The sequence below is a fragment of the Alternaria triticimaculans genome (genome assembly GCF_023758025.1).
Source record: "Alternaria triticimaculans strain BMP 0046 chromosome Unknown scaffold_2, whole genome shotgun sequence".
NCBI classification, from domain to species: Eukaryota; Fungi; Ascomycota; class Dothideomycetes; order Pleosporales; family Pleosporaceae; genus Alternaria; species Alternaria triticimaculans.
The window spans coordinates 209627-225513 of NW_026055959.1; the positions used below are offsets into that span (position 1 = coordinate 209627).

At 53.0% G+C, this 15887-nt stretch overlaps 5 protein-coding genes across 5 annotated transcripts; 2 read left to right on the forward strand and 3 right to left on the reverse strand.

The window, feature by feature from the left end:
• Positions 1-1403: 1403 nt before the first annotated feature.
• J4E78_001758 (uncharacterized protein) lies at positions 1404-3584 on the forward strand (the record flags this gene model as incomplete). The annotated part of the gene is made up of 4 exons (XM_049362412.1): positions 1404-1733; positions 1793-2032; positions 2099-2704; positions 2754-3584. 4 exons carry the CDS (start codon positions 1404-1406, stop codon positions 3582-3584), a joined length of 2007 nt encoding a protein of 668 aa, XP_049225004.1.
• A 369-nt stretch (positions 3585-3953) lies between these two features.
• J4E78_001759 (uncharacterized protein) lies at positions 3954-6959 on the reverse strand (the record flags this gene model as incomplete). Its single annotated transcript, XM_049362413.1, has 6 exons — positions 3954-4535; positions 4600-4989; positions 5037-5580; positions 5916-6324; positions 6376-6624; positions 6680-6959. 6 exons carry the CDS (start codon positions 6957-6959, stop codon positions 3954-3956), a joined length of 2454 nt encoding a protein of 817 aa, XP_049225005.1.
• Positions 6960-7704: 745 nt separating this feature from the next.
• On the reverse strand, positions 7705-9549 carry J4E78_001760 (uncharacterized protein; the record flags this gene model as incomplete). Its single annotated transcript, XM_049362414.1, has 4 exons — positions 7705-8786; positions 8837-9161; positions 9223-9258; positions 9307-9549. The coding sequence occupies 4 exons, from the start codon at positions 9547-9549 to the stop codon at positions 7705-7707; spliced, it is 1686 nt and encodes a 561-aa protein (XP_049225006.1).
• A 1146-nt stretch (positions 9550-10695) lies between these two features.
• J4E78_001761 (uncharacterized protein) lies at positions 10696-12203 on the reverse strand (the record flags this gene model as incomplete). The annotated part of the gene is made up of 2 exons (XM_049362415.1): positions 10696-11103; positions 11154-12203. The coding sequence occupies 2 exons, from the start codon at positions 12201-12203 to the stop codon at positions 10696-10698; spliced, it is 1458 nt and encodes a 485-aa protein (XP_049225007.1).
• A 2299-nt stretch (positions 12204-14502) lies between these two features.
• Positions 14503-15863, forward strand: J4E78_001762 (uncharacterized protein; the record flags this gene model as incomplete). The annotated part of the gene is made up of 4 exons (XM_049362416.1): positions 14503-14539; positions 14587-14640; positions 14693-15126; positions 15180-15863. The coding sequence occupies 4 exons, from the start codon at positions 14503-14505 to the stop codon at positions 15861-15863; spliced, it is 1209 nt and encodes a 402-aa protein (XP_049225008.1).
• Between the last annotated feature and the right edge of the window lie 24 nt (positions 15864-15887).

Below are 15887 nucleotides of genomic sequence, written 5' to 3' on the forward strand. Positions count from 1 at the left end.
ACACGTCTCTCCAGGAACCTCTAGCACCACTGAGCAAGCGGTGTCTTCTGTCCAACTTTCGATGATGAGCTGGGGCTCAGACCAAATCGAAATTTGAAGGGGTCGGCGATAGGCGGTAGCTGGGTCAGTGAGCCCTGGCTGTATCGGGTTGAATTGAGATGCAACATGATACTCAGGTGTTGGTTCGTTACCGCACTCTCGATCATCCATTATCTGGTGTATCTTCCACAGCTGCATGAGGGCAACCTGGTGACGTTCTTCTCCTGGAAAAGTCCTTACTAAGCGGTCGCCTGGGTGGCCACTAGCTGGATCCTGGAAGCCATCAGGGAGCACTAGGAATTCGCGGGGTTCGGGCTGGGCGTATAGCCACTCAAAAAAGCCATCAAGGAGCGGATGTGTTGTTCTTTCCTCCAAGGGCAGTTGCAACTTCTGAAACACAGGGTATTTCGCCATTTCTTCCATCAATAAAGCTACCCGGTGTTCCGTTATAGCAGTGACGTCCGGTATCGGAGTGTTGTCCATTATAGCTGAAATGCTGGCAAGAGGCTCAACAAAAACACGTGGTGCGTACACAGTTGTGAAGACAAACAGGCGGAAGTGCGACCGGATCATGGCTTCTGTCTGGGGCTTTGGCCATTCGTAGGGCGAGTCAATTTGTTCAAGATAATAGCCCCCAAGGTAATGCTGTTGGATGTTCAATGAACAGTGCTGGCCGGTAGACATATAGGCCAACACCAACAGGTACAGGTCCATGACAGCCTCGACCTCTTGCAACCAGGTTGCGGCTGGAATAGAGGGACAGCCTGGCGGCACTTCAGTCTCATTCAGAACGGCCTCGAAGAAGTCTTTTGAAGGGTAGAAAGAATAGTCGCCTCGTGCGTGGTCGTAATGGCAGCATGACTCCCAGGGTATGCGCTTCAGGCGGATAGCAAGTAGTGCGTCGTCAACTTCTATCGGAATGGATTTGCGGCGCAGCAGGTACAAAGCATGAGGTTTGCACTTGGTGTCGACGACTTGCTTGAAACGGCGCGAGATGCGTCTGTACTTGAGCAGTTCTGGCAGGGTGGTACTGCACTCAGCGATACAGAGAAGTATTTCGGCTGGGAGGCTGTCCATATTGGAGGAAATAAATTTACACTATTTTAGGTTGGTGAGCTAGTATGTTGTAAAGTAGAGTAGGTCGAGACTAAAGGGCGAGCTTCTTTGTACTCCGCATCCCCGCGCGATCGCATGGCTTACGTCACCGCGTTTCATGAGCGACGCGACGGTTGTCCAGGGCAACGGCGTTCTGGCCATGTTGACCGACACGGGCGCGTGCACGAGCGGCTCCACATGCATCTGGTACACCAACGTCGACTGACATTTTGCCTGCATCGCCAAACCAGAAACAAAACATAGTCACAATGGAGCCGCCACCACGACCCTCGAGTTCGCTGTTCGATGTCTTTCTGCGCCTGCGCCCTTCCAACTCGGGAAGTGCGCGCTTCCTCAGCGTCGAAGAGAGCGAGAACCATCATCCAACTCATATAACGATACAACCGCCTACGCAAGATAAACGCAAGCGCGCTGTTGAACGGTTCGCTTTCACGCAAGTCTTCGAAGAAGATGCGCGGCAAATGGATTTGTTCAAGGGCACTGGTGTGGTTCCCATGATTGAAGGTGTCATGGGCGCACCAGGCCACCACGGCCGAGATGGACTTCTTGCAACGCTGGGTTGCACTGGCTCTGGAAAGGTATGCATCTCTTGAACGAAGCCTGCAAGTCTGCATCTCACATGTTAATGCGCTCACAGAGTCACACGATCCTTGGCACCAAATCCCAGCGCGGCCTCGTTCAGATGACACTGGACGTCATTTTCCAAGCATGCGACGAGCAGCTCGTACAATCCCTCTATGGCGCCCCGGCGTACTCCTCGCTCGCAAATGCAGATGTGTCAGAAGCACAAATGTACACTGCGACCGCATACATCGAAAATATGTATGGCGACAACAACCAGTCGGGTCGCTATTCACGAGCGCAAACCCCCGTGGCAGTAAGTCCAACCCCATTTGATACTGGAGAATGCAGAACTTGAGGAACGCGTGCTAACAAACGATAGGATTGTAGTATATTCTCCACAGGAAGCACATACAAGTCAAACAAAATGCCACGTCCGTCTACACTCCCACAATCACCCTCGGTGGCCGATATCCAGATACCTACAGATCCGAGCGCAGAATACGCAATCGTCATGTCAATGTACGAAGTCTACAACGACCGCATCTTCGACCTGTTGAGCGGAAACGCCTTGAAGAACAAACAGCCAAACGTGAAGCGCAGGGCGCTCCTCTTCAAGAGCACCGAGAAGAGTCCAGACCGAAAGGTCGTCGCTGGCCTCACCAAGATCATATGCGGAAGCTTCGAGGAAGCTATGATGGTGCTGGAAACAGGTCTCATGGAGCGCAAGGTCACTGGCACTGGAAGCAATGCTGTGAGCTCGCGGAGTCATGGCTTTTTTCACATTGAGATCAAGAAGAGAGACGCAGAACGCCAAGATCCATGGTCCAGCAGTAACCTTACCATCGTCGACCTGGCAGGTTCAGAGCGTGCCCGAAATGCTAAGACCGCGGGTGAGACGCTTGCGGAAGCTGGCAAGATCAACGAGTCCCTCATGTATCTGGGTCAGTGCATGCAGATGCAGTCTGACAACCAAGGAGGTTCAAAGGTGCGTGTACCCGCCCATCTCATCGTTTCTTCAACTAACATGCTCTCAGAACATTGTGCCCTTCCGCCAGTGCAAACTCACGGAGCTCCTCTTCTCGAATTCGTTCCCTGCCTCCGCCCGTCAAGCACAATCGCACCGTCAGCCTCAAAAGTCCATTATGGTCGTAACGGCAGATCCCAAAGGCGACTACAACGCCACGTCGCAGATTCTCCGCTACTCCGCCCTCGCTCGCGAGGTCACCGTGCCACGAATGCCATCCACCTCCGACACAATCGGTGTACCACTCAAGCGCCCTGGTACAGCCTCCTCAGGACGCGCGACCCCTTCAGGTCGCACAACACCCTCGGCTGTAATGGAAGAGCTTGAATATGCCAACGCCGAAATCGCACGCCTTACCTCGGAAATCGAAATCTTCGCTCTGCGCCTCACCGAGGAGACAGCTCGCAGGAAAGCAGCTGAATTTTCCTGGGCCGCAGCCGAAGACCACATGGTAGACCTCGAGCAAGAGATCCGCGACGAATGCTATCTCGAAATGGAAGCTGCTGTCGAGCAAGAACGCCGAAGATGGCAGACGGCACTAGACAACGAACAAGACAACCAGCAAGCACACATCGACTCCAAGATCGACGTCGTCATCCGCGCGACCAAGGCACAGATGAAGCAAGAGATCAAGGTGTACGAAGACCCAGACCCAGAACTCCGCGACCGGGTCGACGAACTGGAGCGAGAAAACGAGATGCTGCGGGCCAGATTAGAGGCCAGTGAGCGCGAGACGATGCAGCGCTCTGCGAGTCCGATCAAGAAGATGAGGATTCTGAAGAGCAAGAAGTGGCAAGATCCTGAGAGCACGTTGGGGGGATATGGCATCGACGATGAATGAGTGACGACGTTAATGGCTTCGTAACGAGGTTATGCACGGTTTGGCGTTTGGATTAATATGGCCGGTTGAGGCCCGATTCTTGCTTAGCTATACTTCTCGAGATACCACGCTTTATGTTTAATTTTCCTGGGTAATACAAAGGAACCTTCTTTTAACTGAATATTCAATTGCAAGGTCACTGACCATAATGCTGAGTTGTATTACTGTATGCATGCTTCTCGAGCTTCACTTTCGCTGCGTCAAGAGGTCCCTTAGTGAAGGTTGCTCTTTGCCCTTGGTGAAAGCGACCAAGCGCTCCACGTCCTCGCTATCCATATCTGACAGCTCATCGTCACCGGTTTCCTTAGCAGAGGCTTCTCCAGCAGCATCCTAAACTACTTTCTGTCCGTCTCCCATACCATCCAGTGTGCCATCAGCGCCCAGCCCTGTCCCGTCTCCCTGGTAACTATGGCTGAACACCTCAAAGTTGTCATCGACCAGCCAATTGAGATCTTCGCTCTCTGGCCGCAGTGTTCGTGCGAGACCGTTGCCAGCTTTGGGGTAATGTGCGGGTGGGTCGGTGTCGTAGCCGTCGTCTTCTTCGTACTGGTTGCCTGCGAGATCTATCGTCGTGCGCGGCTGGTGACTGCTCTCGCCGAGGAGTTGTGCTTCTGCAGCGTCCATCTCGGAATGGGAATGTGATGAGAACTGCGGTGTGTGGCTTGTAGTTGTGTGGCCGTTTGGAGTCGAAGATATTTGTCCGAGATTAAAGGATGGCGGGGGTTGGTAGTTGGTGTAGTGTTGGGTGGATAAGGGCTGTTGTTGCGGCATTTCTGACTTGATGGCTGAGGCCTCGGGTATAACGCTCTTTACGTTCGGAGGGAATATGGGTAGTTCTGGATGTCGGATCGTAGCAGTCAGGAGGAGGCCAACTAGCTGGTTTTGTGGGAGGGTATTGAAGTATGCGCGTTTCTGCTGGAGTTAGTATATCAAGTCCTGGCAAAGATGCCCGTTTTGAGCGATCGCGTGGACGTACCTCATCTATAGTAAGGTCCTCCGCAGCGACCAGATCCTGTGCGCCGTCTACGACAGACTGCTTGGCCCGTATACATGGACCACACAGCCACTCCTTCTCCAGCACTGTGACGACCTCGTTGTCAATGGGCGGGTTGTGGCAGTATTGGTGATACGCGGTACTACACGCATCACAAAATACTATCCGGTTGTTCGACGGGTCGGTCTCTCTGTGACAGGTCTTGCATTTCGCAGCAAGTAGGGTCTTGGTAGACTTCCTCCGCTTCACCCCCTTGGCTGGCTCTGGAATGACGGGTACGAATGTGACGGGCTTGTTGACGCTTCGGCCGGACTTTGTTTGCGTGGGTAGTGGGGTGTACGAGTCTGAGACGTCCGAGTCGTCGTTGTCGTTCTACATCACGTCAGCACCCAGTCCCCAAGCACTCTGCAACGACTGACATTGCTCTCCTCGTCGCTCTCAGATCGCTTCCGCTTGCCGCCTCTGCCTCCACGTCCTCCGCGACCGCGACCGCGTCCCCTTCCTCGCCCTCTACCAGAGCCGCGACCAGAGGAAGGGCCCGACGGTGATGCGCCGACTTCCGTCTTCAGTCCACTTGCTGTGCTAACTCGTCCCCCTCTTCCTCTACGCCCCGTACTCGCTGCTGGCGGGGGCGTCGGCAGTTTGTCGCTAGTCACGTAACTCTGCAAGATCTCTGCCCGCTTCGCCTCAAAGGCAGCACTGCCGGCGGCATGGCCGTTCTTCCCTTGGATGCGTTCGAGAATCGCTGCCGTAGATGCCGAGTACTGGCCGAAGTTTGGGCCTCCAGCGGCGCTGCTGGTCGTAGAAAAGGTAGACATTTGCGACGACCATGCAGTGGGTGCTGTCGACTGCGGTTCTGCATGTGGATGCGGAGGTGCGGACGTAGTGGCTGCGCCGCCGATCGCAGTTGGCGCGCCATTGCCAGCGCTAGATTCGTCGTTCGGTGGGTTGGGCGGGTTCATCCTGCTCTAGCTAGTCCCGCGACTGTAGCTACGTAGCTAAGAATGACGCGATTATGTTTGTGGAGCAAGTAGATGGCATGCTGCAAGTTGACAATCAATTCGTGAGAGGCCGCGGTTCTGGCCTAGCTTGACGCTAGCGCGAGTAAGAAAGCGCATTGCATCACTGGTCGCTGTTGCTTCTACACCATCTTAAGCATTCATCTATTCCTCTCGAAATGTGATTTTTGCCTATATGGTTTGCGCCGGATCCTAACATGATTCTATCTTGACCCTGACTACATAACGGTCATCGTCTCTCCTCTTTCGGTCACAGACTATGCCCTAGAAGCCTCGTACGATATATCCCTCCTAGATGCCGTCTCGCCCGGCGTCATCATCTCAATTTCCGACTCCGATTTACCGGCCTTGACATACTTCTGCTTGCCCATGGTGTTGCCTAGCGCAGGGAAGCACAGTCCCGGGTGGAATACTGTTTGCGCCGCCACCGTAATCGCAATCATCACGCCCTCTAGTATGATGAACTCAGTCTCGTTACGCATGAGTTCACCTCCCCAGCCTCCGAGCAGTTCAGGAATGCGATACACGCATCGAACGAATATAGCGGTGTATGCGACTACAACTGCGCCGCAGAAGAATCGGAAGCGTCGGTTTGACCAGAGCCTGAGCGCCGAAGCAGAGAGCTGATCGCGACGGTGGTAGGTGCGGATACTGTACTCCAGTACGAGCAGGCCGAATATCACCAGTACTATTCGGTTGTCAGCTCATTTCATAGTAAAACATGCGAGTTCAAACTTACCAACAACCTGCCAGATGATACCCGCAATCATGAGATCTGTCCCAACGTCTCCAATGCTCTCGCCCGGGTCGGCCGTGGCCGCCAGCGCTCCACCCGCACTCTGCATGACCAACGAAGAGATGTCGCAAGCGATGAAGATATACGTGTACCAATTCGGTCGGACTCTGCTCCACTCCTCGCCAAACTGGATGACCACATGCTTAAGTGTCAAATAGATACCAGCAGCCAAGAAGGCAGGCGCAAAGATGACTACCCCAACTGTTAGCAACGGTTTCTTCCCAAGCCAAAGGGCATAATTGCTTACGCATGACAATCTGAATTATGAATCCAGTATTGTCCCAGGGATTCCTATTGAGCATAATCCTGCCAATGTATCCAAGGCATTCTGCCAAACATCCCAGTCCCACGCCGATCATATACGTCCATGTTTTGTGGCGGATACCAAAGTAAAGCTGAGCGATGAGGGCGAGCCCGAAGAAACCCGCAAAAAAAGTGTTGGCGGCGAGATTTGGTGTATAACCATAAATCGTAGCATCTACTGGACACTCAGGCGAGACATCAATGCAGAGTTCGGTGTCGCCCATTGTTATCGTTTTGGTATGTAGAAGTCGATGTAAAAGTAGGTTTGTCTTGTCGAATAGCTGCAGCGTTCAAGAAAGAGTTTAAGATGAGCATGCCTTGAATGACACATTCATCTACTCATATATGTACTACTCGAGATGCACAGATAATCGAGTTGGTGGCTTGCACTGCCATTGTGATACTCATCCATCATCGCCTGTTTCTGTACGGACTGCTTGCAATTCTAAATCAGGAGTCGCATGTCGAGTCGCGTATGCCCAATATGGATCGTCTTGCGACGCGGGGCGTAAGTCGCAGACATCCCTGCTCCACTTTTCGGAGGGTTATGGCTTGGAGCTTCGTCTCTGCCTGGGGATATGATGGCTGAGCTGAACTCGTACGTTGCCTTAATGTAGTCGGGAGGCCTAACGGGCCGTGGCGCAGGCGAAGCAAATTTCGTCCATCTCAGGTCAGCTTACGTTGATCAACTGTCCGCTCTATAGCCAAGGCTGAGGGCTTGACATGGTACTAACTCCTTATAGGGCGTCAGGCGAGACACATAACGCGTTCTTCGTATAAGATCACAGTAACGCGTGTGCGTCGGTGTAGGCGACCAAATGGCTTTCACTTTAAGATGACTCGCTATTCTATGTGAGCATACGACAGACAGATCCAGAAGGGACGAGAAGTAATTGAATGGTTTCTTGATTCGGAGTGATTATGTGCAGTTATGTACGGTAGTCGCTATATACTGCAGCTTGTGGCTGTTCATCGACCATATACATCATAGTTGTGAGCGTTGATCAGTGCCATACCCTCTTTCCTGTATGTGTCCGGCTCCAAGTAACTGGTGACATTGGCGTCGAAGACCATGTCCATTGGGTTGGCGTTATCGTACGGAGCCCACATGGCCTCTGTTCCGTTGTAGTCGTACGTCTCCCTCCATGCGTTGGGGTCAAGGTCGTGGATGAAGCTGACCCAGTTGCTGTTCATGAACCTGGAAAGATCGCGGTAGCTCTCTGTCTTGTTCTCGAACGGAGGAGCGGCAGCAGGCAGGTAGCCGACACCCTGTAGGTTGAGGAACACGAAAGAAACCTCCTGGAAATGTGTGACACCGACTGCGGCGGGAAGGCCAGCCGGGATGGCGTTGAAACGGTAGCAGTATGCAGAAACGTTGGCAGCAGCCCATGTCTCGCAGGTCAACCTGCGGTTGGCGATGAAGACCTGATCACCAAAGTAGGACGCTGAGCGGCGATACTCCGGTCCCCATTCAGGGCCCAGCGTGAGGTTGCCCAAGCTTTGAATCACGTTGACCGAAGGATCGTTAGGGTACGCTGCAAGTAGTTGCTCAGTCAGGTTAGCAGGGACTCCGTCTGCCATGATGAAGGTGCGAAGATCCTCGGTGGAGTTCACAGGCGCAGGGCTGAAGGCTGAGCCCTCATCCGAGTTGGCACCCGAAATGATTGGGACATGAACGAACTCGCCTGTGTTCAGCTGGAGCGAAGTGCGCTTCTGGATGAAGTCACCATCCAGACAAGGCATGAAATTCGTGATGTTGAAAGTCGGGGTTGTCGTGTTGAGTGCAGTGTTGAGCTGCTCTGCGGGCAGCTGGCGGAGACATTCGAGTGGGCTGGTGGTGTTTGCACAGTTTGTTCGGCGAGTGAGCTCGTTGTACATGTCGGCGTATCCTACTGCTGGGTCGGGAAGACGGCCGAAGTTAACAGGGTTACCACTCTGCAGGATAGCACCACGGAAGAGCTTGTCATCACGTCCACTGTAGGCTGTCAAGTGGAAGCCAACGGACGCTCCACCAGCGCTCTCGCCGTATATGGTAACTTTCTCTGGGTCACCTGTTTTCTGTCAATTCATGGGCTTCAAGTGTCCCAATAGAAAAACGTACCTCCAAAAGCTTCAATGTTCTCCTGTACCCATTGCAGTGCCAGGCGTTGATCCCTCAGGCCGAGATTGAGGTTGCCAGTGTCCCTGACTTCTTCACTTCCACTCAGGAAACCCCAGGCAGATAGTCGGTAGTTGATGGTAACACCAATGATGGGCTTTCCAATCTTCCGGGCGTTCTCCACGGTGAAGGACATGTTGTAGCGCTGATCGATACCTCCTCCTTGGAAGAAACCGCCTCCATGAATCCAGAATGCGACTGGAAGCTTGTCCTCTGCACTGCATCCTGCCGGGCGGATAACGTTCAGGTACAGGCAGTCTTCCGATATCTAACATAAGGAAACCAGGTCAGTGCATCCGAACTGGCTATCTAGTTTGTTCGAAACTTACCGGGTAGTTCCATTGATCAGACCCATATCCGTAGCACTGCAAAGTCTGTTAGCCATGTGTTATACGTCAGGCAAAGGTATGTACCTCAGTAGAGTACTGCGTCGCCGGCTTTGATTCATCCCAAGTAGCATTGAGGCTGACAGGGTTTCTGAAGCGAAGACTCCCAACGGGCGGTTGAGCATACGGAATACCCAAGAAGAAGTCCTGATCATATTCGGCAGAGTGTGTGCCGACATAGGTTCCGTTCTTCGTCTGAGCGGTGGGCGTAGCAGCTTCGGAAGCTGCTAGGCCGAGGAACAGCGCGGCCGCTAGAGAGTTGCGCAACATCTTGACAAGCGATGACAGATGGGATCAAGCCCAAGCAATCGGTAACCTCAGCCATGCTTTATAGTGACAACCCTTAGCTCGCTGTCGCTCGGTAGCCTCGTCTCGGGGGATAAAGGTCGTGTCGAACAGCGCGACTAGACATCTGCCGCTCCGTCCTTGAATCCGGGGTATGACGGTTTTGCACGCCAAAAATGAAAATGGTCCGAACCGAGGATGGAGTTTTGCGGGGATCATGACATCGTGACGCTCGTTGGTTTTCTCGGGAGGTGGAGAAGCGTGCGCGACCGGACTTGCTATTGGACTGCTCCAGCCCGGTGTTTACCCGCAGACCTCTAGATGTCTCCTAGCGTAGCAATCTGGGCGATGCTGTGGGGTGCAGGAAAGGCACACGCCAACGGCATTTCTGAGTCTGGGGCTCAGACTTTCCCCGGTGTTTTGGTCCCCAGAAATCCTCTCCTTTCCACTTTGATCACGGCACACGATACACGGGATCTTTGAGATACTCTCATGGCATTGAGTGAAGACGCACATACTAAATGCGCAGTATATGTTGCGATGATTACACAAGACAGAAGGTCTACAAAAGCACTCGGCAATTCCATCGGAGGCACTACGGCATTCTACCACCGGAACAGGAGTCCGCTTCATGAGGCTCTTCTAGCGACTCAGCTTTCTATGCTATCGCCAAGGTCCTTACTCGGTAGTATTGGTAATTGTGGTGCATATCGCGATCCATCCAGAACCGCCTCACCAAAAGTGTCCTAGTCCTTTCTCCTCATTCGGTGGGTGAGAATTTTGTCGCCGCGACAACTCCATTCGGTCTACCATCCGTGCGACTTGACACAGGCAGGTACATATGCGGCGTTTTGATTGAGCTTGCCATCAATGGTCCCGGGTAGCGACCGCATGAGAATGGGTGAGGGCTCCGCCAGCCTACTTCTCCCAGAGAGCTTGGAGTTACGACCCCATGTACCTCCGAACTACAAGCGGCCGCTGGTCCCTTCGAAGCATAGCCCATAATGTAGAGTTGTTTCGAGTCTATTCCATCACACATCAAATCAGTCTCGAAAGAACTCGCCGTGGATCGTGTGTAGTGAGTACTTTTGTGTGTACTGACAGATCATCAGTTTAATTACGTGGTATCATCTAGAATATACTATTATCCGCGCAAGTGAACGGTCCGTTCAAAGTGCTGTTGGGATCATTGTAGATGTCAATGAGAGCCTTCAATGATGTGTACAGTCCTCCTATCATTAGGAACAACGTCACCATCATGATGCCGTAGTTGACAGCGGCTACCGCCTTCTTCCGTGGTGAACTCCATTGTGTCTTCCAGTTCAGATGTAGCCAGAAAATGCTCGTGAGACCAAAGGTGAACCACGAGATGAAGATGGCAGACGAAATGTTGAGGATAGATGAGAAGATGGGTATCGCGTTGGAGATGACGAAGGAGACAATCCAGAAGAGGGCACCGAGGCCAATCCAAAGGGTCCATGTAAGGGCGTTGTGTACGTTGACAGCCTCGGGCTTCATGTTACGCATGATAGTGATGTACTATATTGAGGTCAGCTTTGTCTTCTTTCTCATGGGAGAAGAGATCGTACCATAAACTTGATGGCAGTAATACCGATGATCAGGCCAGTTCCCAGCACAGAAGGGATAAGAATGCCGTAGGCAATCTTAGCTGTCAACTCTGGCGCAGAACCAAGCGCGGGAGATGTAACTGCATCGCCTGCCAGGCCGTAGATGACACAGGCGACCACGATGTAGATTACGACCTCGAAGGACTTCTGCATAAAAAGAGCAGGCGCGAAGTCCTTGGATGGGTCTCGCATCTCGGCCATAACGCTGATGAAGCTTTGGTTTCCCGCGAAAGCAAAGGCGACATTGAGCAGAGCATTGACAGCCTCGACAAAGCTAGGCTTTCCGACCAGAACGATCTTGGCCTCGAAACCTGGCGGAGCTTGTGGTCCACCGACACCAAGCGCGATCATGACGATCAGAACTGCAGCTACGATAGAAATCGTACAGACCCAGCTAGCTGCGGCTGCAAAAGAGAGCTTTCGTGGAATGCAGAGCAGCCAGCAGAGAATATGAGGGAAAGCCAAGAAAGCCACCGTGCAGAGGGCGTGACGCGAAAGCGTGTTGAGTGCGACCGACAAAGTGATGTTTGCCGAAGCGCAGATAAGGACGAGGTTGAAAACGAAAGCGATTCCAAGGAAGCACTCGAATGGCTTGCCTCCGACGTACAACGCGCAGTCTACCAGATTCGTGACCATGGGATATCTTCTGTAGAACTGAAGAAGGATGTAACCGCAATAGGTCGTCAGACCACCGAATCCGAGGATCGCGATAATTCCGGGGATCAGACCGAGCGTCTTTAAAGCGGAGGGCAAGCTGAGGATTCCGATTCCGACTTCGATGGTGATCAGGATCACACACGCTCGCCATCGGCCCAGCGTACGGTAGTTCTCTCCCGGAGCATTGGGATACTCGGTCGCTCCGGCAAACCCGTCGCCTGTCCATCCGGTCGTTATATCGGTGTTGTGTCCGTATGCCTCCATATCGTCTTTATCCGATGCGGTCGTGTGAGAAGCAACATCGCCGTTGGAAGGCGCTTGGGGCTCTTTCTTGAGAAAGGCTTTTAGACCCATGGTTGAGGTTTGACCGTAACAACGTGTTACAGGGTCTCAAAATGCAATGAACGAAATATAGCTCGGTAGCGAAGAGCGGCGACGCTGGGTCTTTTGAATCTCCTCGCCTCCTGTATCGGACCTCTGGGTCATCATCCTAAGACGTAACGTGTGCTAGTGGCCGAGCAGATCCTGGGTGATCGCCTCCCGGCGACTAATGCACATATTGACTTGAATTCTGGGTAGCATGACGCACCTCAAATGGATCCGCTGTCAAGCCTGCCATAGCGGAGTGTAGTTTGTGGGGGAATGAGCACGAGGAGGCTACATGCGGCATAGGCATCAGAAAACATCCTCGCTGCGTAGTGCCAGTGCAGAAAGGGTCCTGAACTTTTGTGAGAAGTGTGGGTCATCGTGAGTAATAGTTTGCGCTGAGACGTGACCGTGTCGTCGCGAGCTCCACATATCACGTAAAAGTCTTCGAGAAATTCTTCGTGCCGGGATTGGCCGCTTGGCAACGTCCTGGAGCCACCCGAAAAGCGGTGCTAGGTGTGACGTATTAGCTGAGCATGCTAGATGTCTGTCATCAAAGAGTTCGTCTGAGTAGTGTGAGAGATGCAGTCGACAAGGTGATGCCGTGGTCAGCGGGAGGGAGGTGGGGACCAAAGCGGGCGCTAGACACTAGGCTGGTGCTCCCACCAAGGCTGCATGTGAGGCGGCACGAGGCACGCGACAAAGCACGCAGTCGTAATGCTTTCTGTTGCACGGAATTCAATACTTTCAGAACGTGTAGTTATCGTAGCGGATTCGATCGACTAGCCTCCCTTCTGACTCATCAATGTTAACACGACACTTACGAATTGCAATGAGAGCTTCTCGTCCGTTGAACTAAGTGGCTGGTAGCTGCGATCACTCGCAAGCGCACACATTTGCGTTGACACCCGAACGCATGATGGTACAGCTCCGAGGGCTGCGAAATGTTTGGGAGACTGTATGCAAACTTCTCATCGCGAGAAGATAGCGTATCGAGGCGGTAGCACTACATCTAAGCTGGTGGTGTTGCAAAAAGGTACGGCTGGGTCTTGATTGGCTCGAATGCAGGGCAAGAACTAGCTCGTCCTTGGCCGTCCGGGGCCTGAAGGTGGTTTTGGTGTCTGGACATTCCACATTGTGCGTGGTACCCGGTTCGTGGAATGCCTGGAGACAAGACTTCGGGAGACGATGCAAAACTGGGAAAGCGATTGTCATAGCAAAGATGACGTTCGACGGATGATCAGTTGATGGCACCCGAACAAACTGAGCCGCGGAAACGGCCATTCACACTAAGTCGCTTCCAAGTTTAGCGTTTGACTATTGCCACCGCGCCTTGTGGGGCTCACCGGGGAATAGAACAACAAGGTTCCCCAATGTCGCTCCAGCGGCATCTTTGCGGGAAAATCAGCGGGTATGTGAAAGTTAAGTAGACATCGAGATGGACAATCGCGAGGGAGAAGGTCTTGTGTTGAGCAGGCCGATGAGTGTAGATGAAAAAGCAGAGAAATATGCTCGCCAAGGACTGCCGATCGTCCCGTTTCTAGTGCACCCGCTGGTTGGACGGCAGGTGGCACCGACCCAGGTGCCAGAACTTTCCCTCTTCTACTCTCTGCTTTCTGTACCACACACCGCCATCGCACAACCTTTGTTCACGGCCTTCGTGCGTCTCATTTTGTTTGTTACTGGGTGATTCAAGGCCAAACGCAGAGAAAGCTCTACTCACATAGCAAGCCACCCCCGAGCTAGACGACGACTGCGTGTTGGCGAAGCCGTAAGAACCAAATCAGGTTGCAGAATGTCATTTCTTACCAAGAACCGAAGAACAAGCCCTCAAGATGCCCCCGAAGCCACCCAAGACAACTTTCCCGCCGCTCAGCTCGGCCTCCTAGGTATGGTTTTCCCATGCCACCGACACTAGTTGTTGTTCGCCCGAGCCTCGCACTGACAACACACTCCAGCGCTGGTTCGAGTCGCAGAGCCAATTGCCCTTACTTCGATACTCCCATACGCCTGGAAACTCGTCACCAACTTCCAAGTTGGGTCCGAAACGAGCGCACCGTTCTTTGCCGGTCTGCTCATCTCTGCCTTCTCGCTCGCCGAGGCATGTTCAGGCATGTATTGGGGCTCAGTCTCCGACCGTATAGGTAGAAAACCCGTTGTCATACTTGGATGTCTTGGGACAATGTCCTCGTTGCTACTTGTTGGCTTAGCTCCAAACTTTTGGGTCGCGCTCCTTGGGCGAATCATCGGCGGCGCACTCAATGGCAACATTGGCGTCATCCAGACCATGGTTGGAGAGTTGGTCAAGCGACCAGAGCATGAACGTAAGTGACCACAACTACTTCTGTCGGGCGTTGCTAACTAGAAACAGCAAAGGCGTACGCAGTCATGCCATTCGTCTGGAGCATTGGTACTATCATTGGCCGTAAGACAAGATCAATCCATCGACTCCTGCTTATTTGTACTAACTACAACAGCGTCGATTGGTGGATACTTTGCTGAGCCCGCTCGTAACTTCCCATCTGTCTTCAGCCCCACAGGCCTTTTTGCGAAGTTCCCTTACCTACTCCCAAATATCATCTGCGCTTCCTTGCTTCTGCTCTCCATCTTCATGGCATACTTCCTTCTAGAGGAAACTCACCCGGACAAGCAGCCACGAGGCTACTTCGAACAATACGATGCGGCTGTCGCAGAGACACCTCTTTTGCCAGCTCAAGGCGCGACGGCCGATGCGTCGGCAAACCTGACCGCGGAATCTTACGGCACCTTCAACGCCGTGGAAGTCGAACACGACGAGATCTGGCGGGTGCGCTCCAACGGCGACTGGGTTGAATCTCCGACGAGCGAGAAGGTCTTCACACGTCCAGTCATCATGTTCGTCGTCGCCCTAGGTATCTTCACGTACCATTCCGTAAGTCTCCTAGTCCATCACAACGAACGAACAGCCGGCTAATTGTATCCTAGATGACATACGATCACTTGCTCCCCATCTTCCTCCAAGACAAACGCGCCGACGATGACATGAACGCGCTCGACCTTTCGCCTTCGTCATTGGGAGGTGGGCTTGGCATACCCATCCAGAATGTGGGCATTATTCTTTCCCTCAACGGCATCATCCAGCTCGTGATCCAGGGTTTCGTCTTCCCTCTACTGGCGGATTGCTTTGGTGTATGGCGTCTGCTTCTCATGGTCACACTGGCACATCCGATCGCATACTTTATTGTTCCTTTCTTACAGCTTCTTCCTGAGAACTTGGTCTATCCTGGTCTGTTCGCTTGCTTGACCGTACGGAACTTGACGTCGATTCTCGCCTTCCCCCTCCTTCTGATCATGATCAAAGAAGCTACGCCCGATAGATCGCATCTTGGAAGAATCAACGGGTTGGCTGCATCTACCGGTGCTGCCTGCCGCACAGTAGCAAGTCCCATCGCCGGTTTGCTCTACGGCCTCTCTCTCGAGCTTCACTTCACGCCTTTAGCTTGGTGGGGTTCCGCTTTGGTTGCAATTTGCGGAGCTCTTCAGGTGCCCTTTCTCAATCGCGCAGCGCATGAGTGTCACGCTCGAGTGCGTAACGTGGCTAGCGACTATCTGACCAAGGAGCGTCGTCGGAGCGAAGTGGTTCGCATTGTAGTAGAAGATCAAGAGTAATCGGTGCAGCAGGTCTCGCGCATG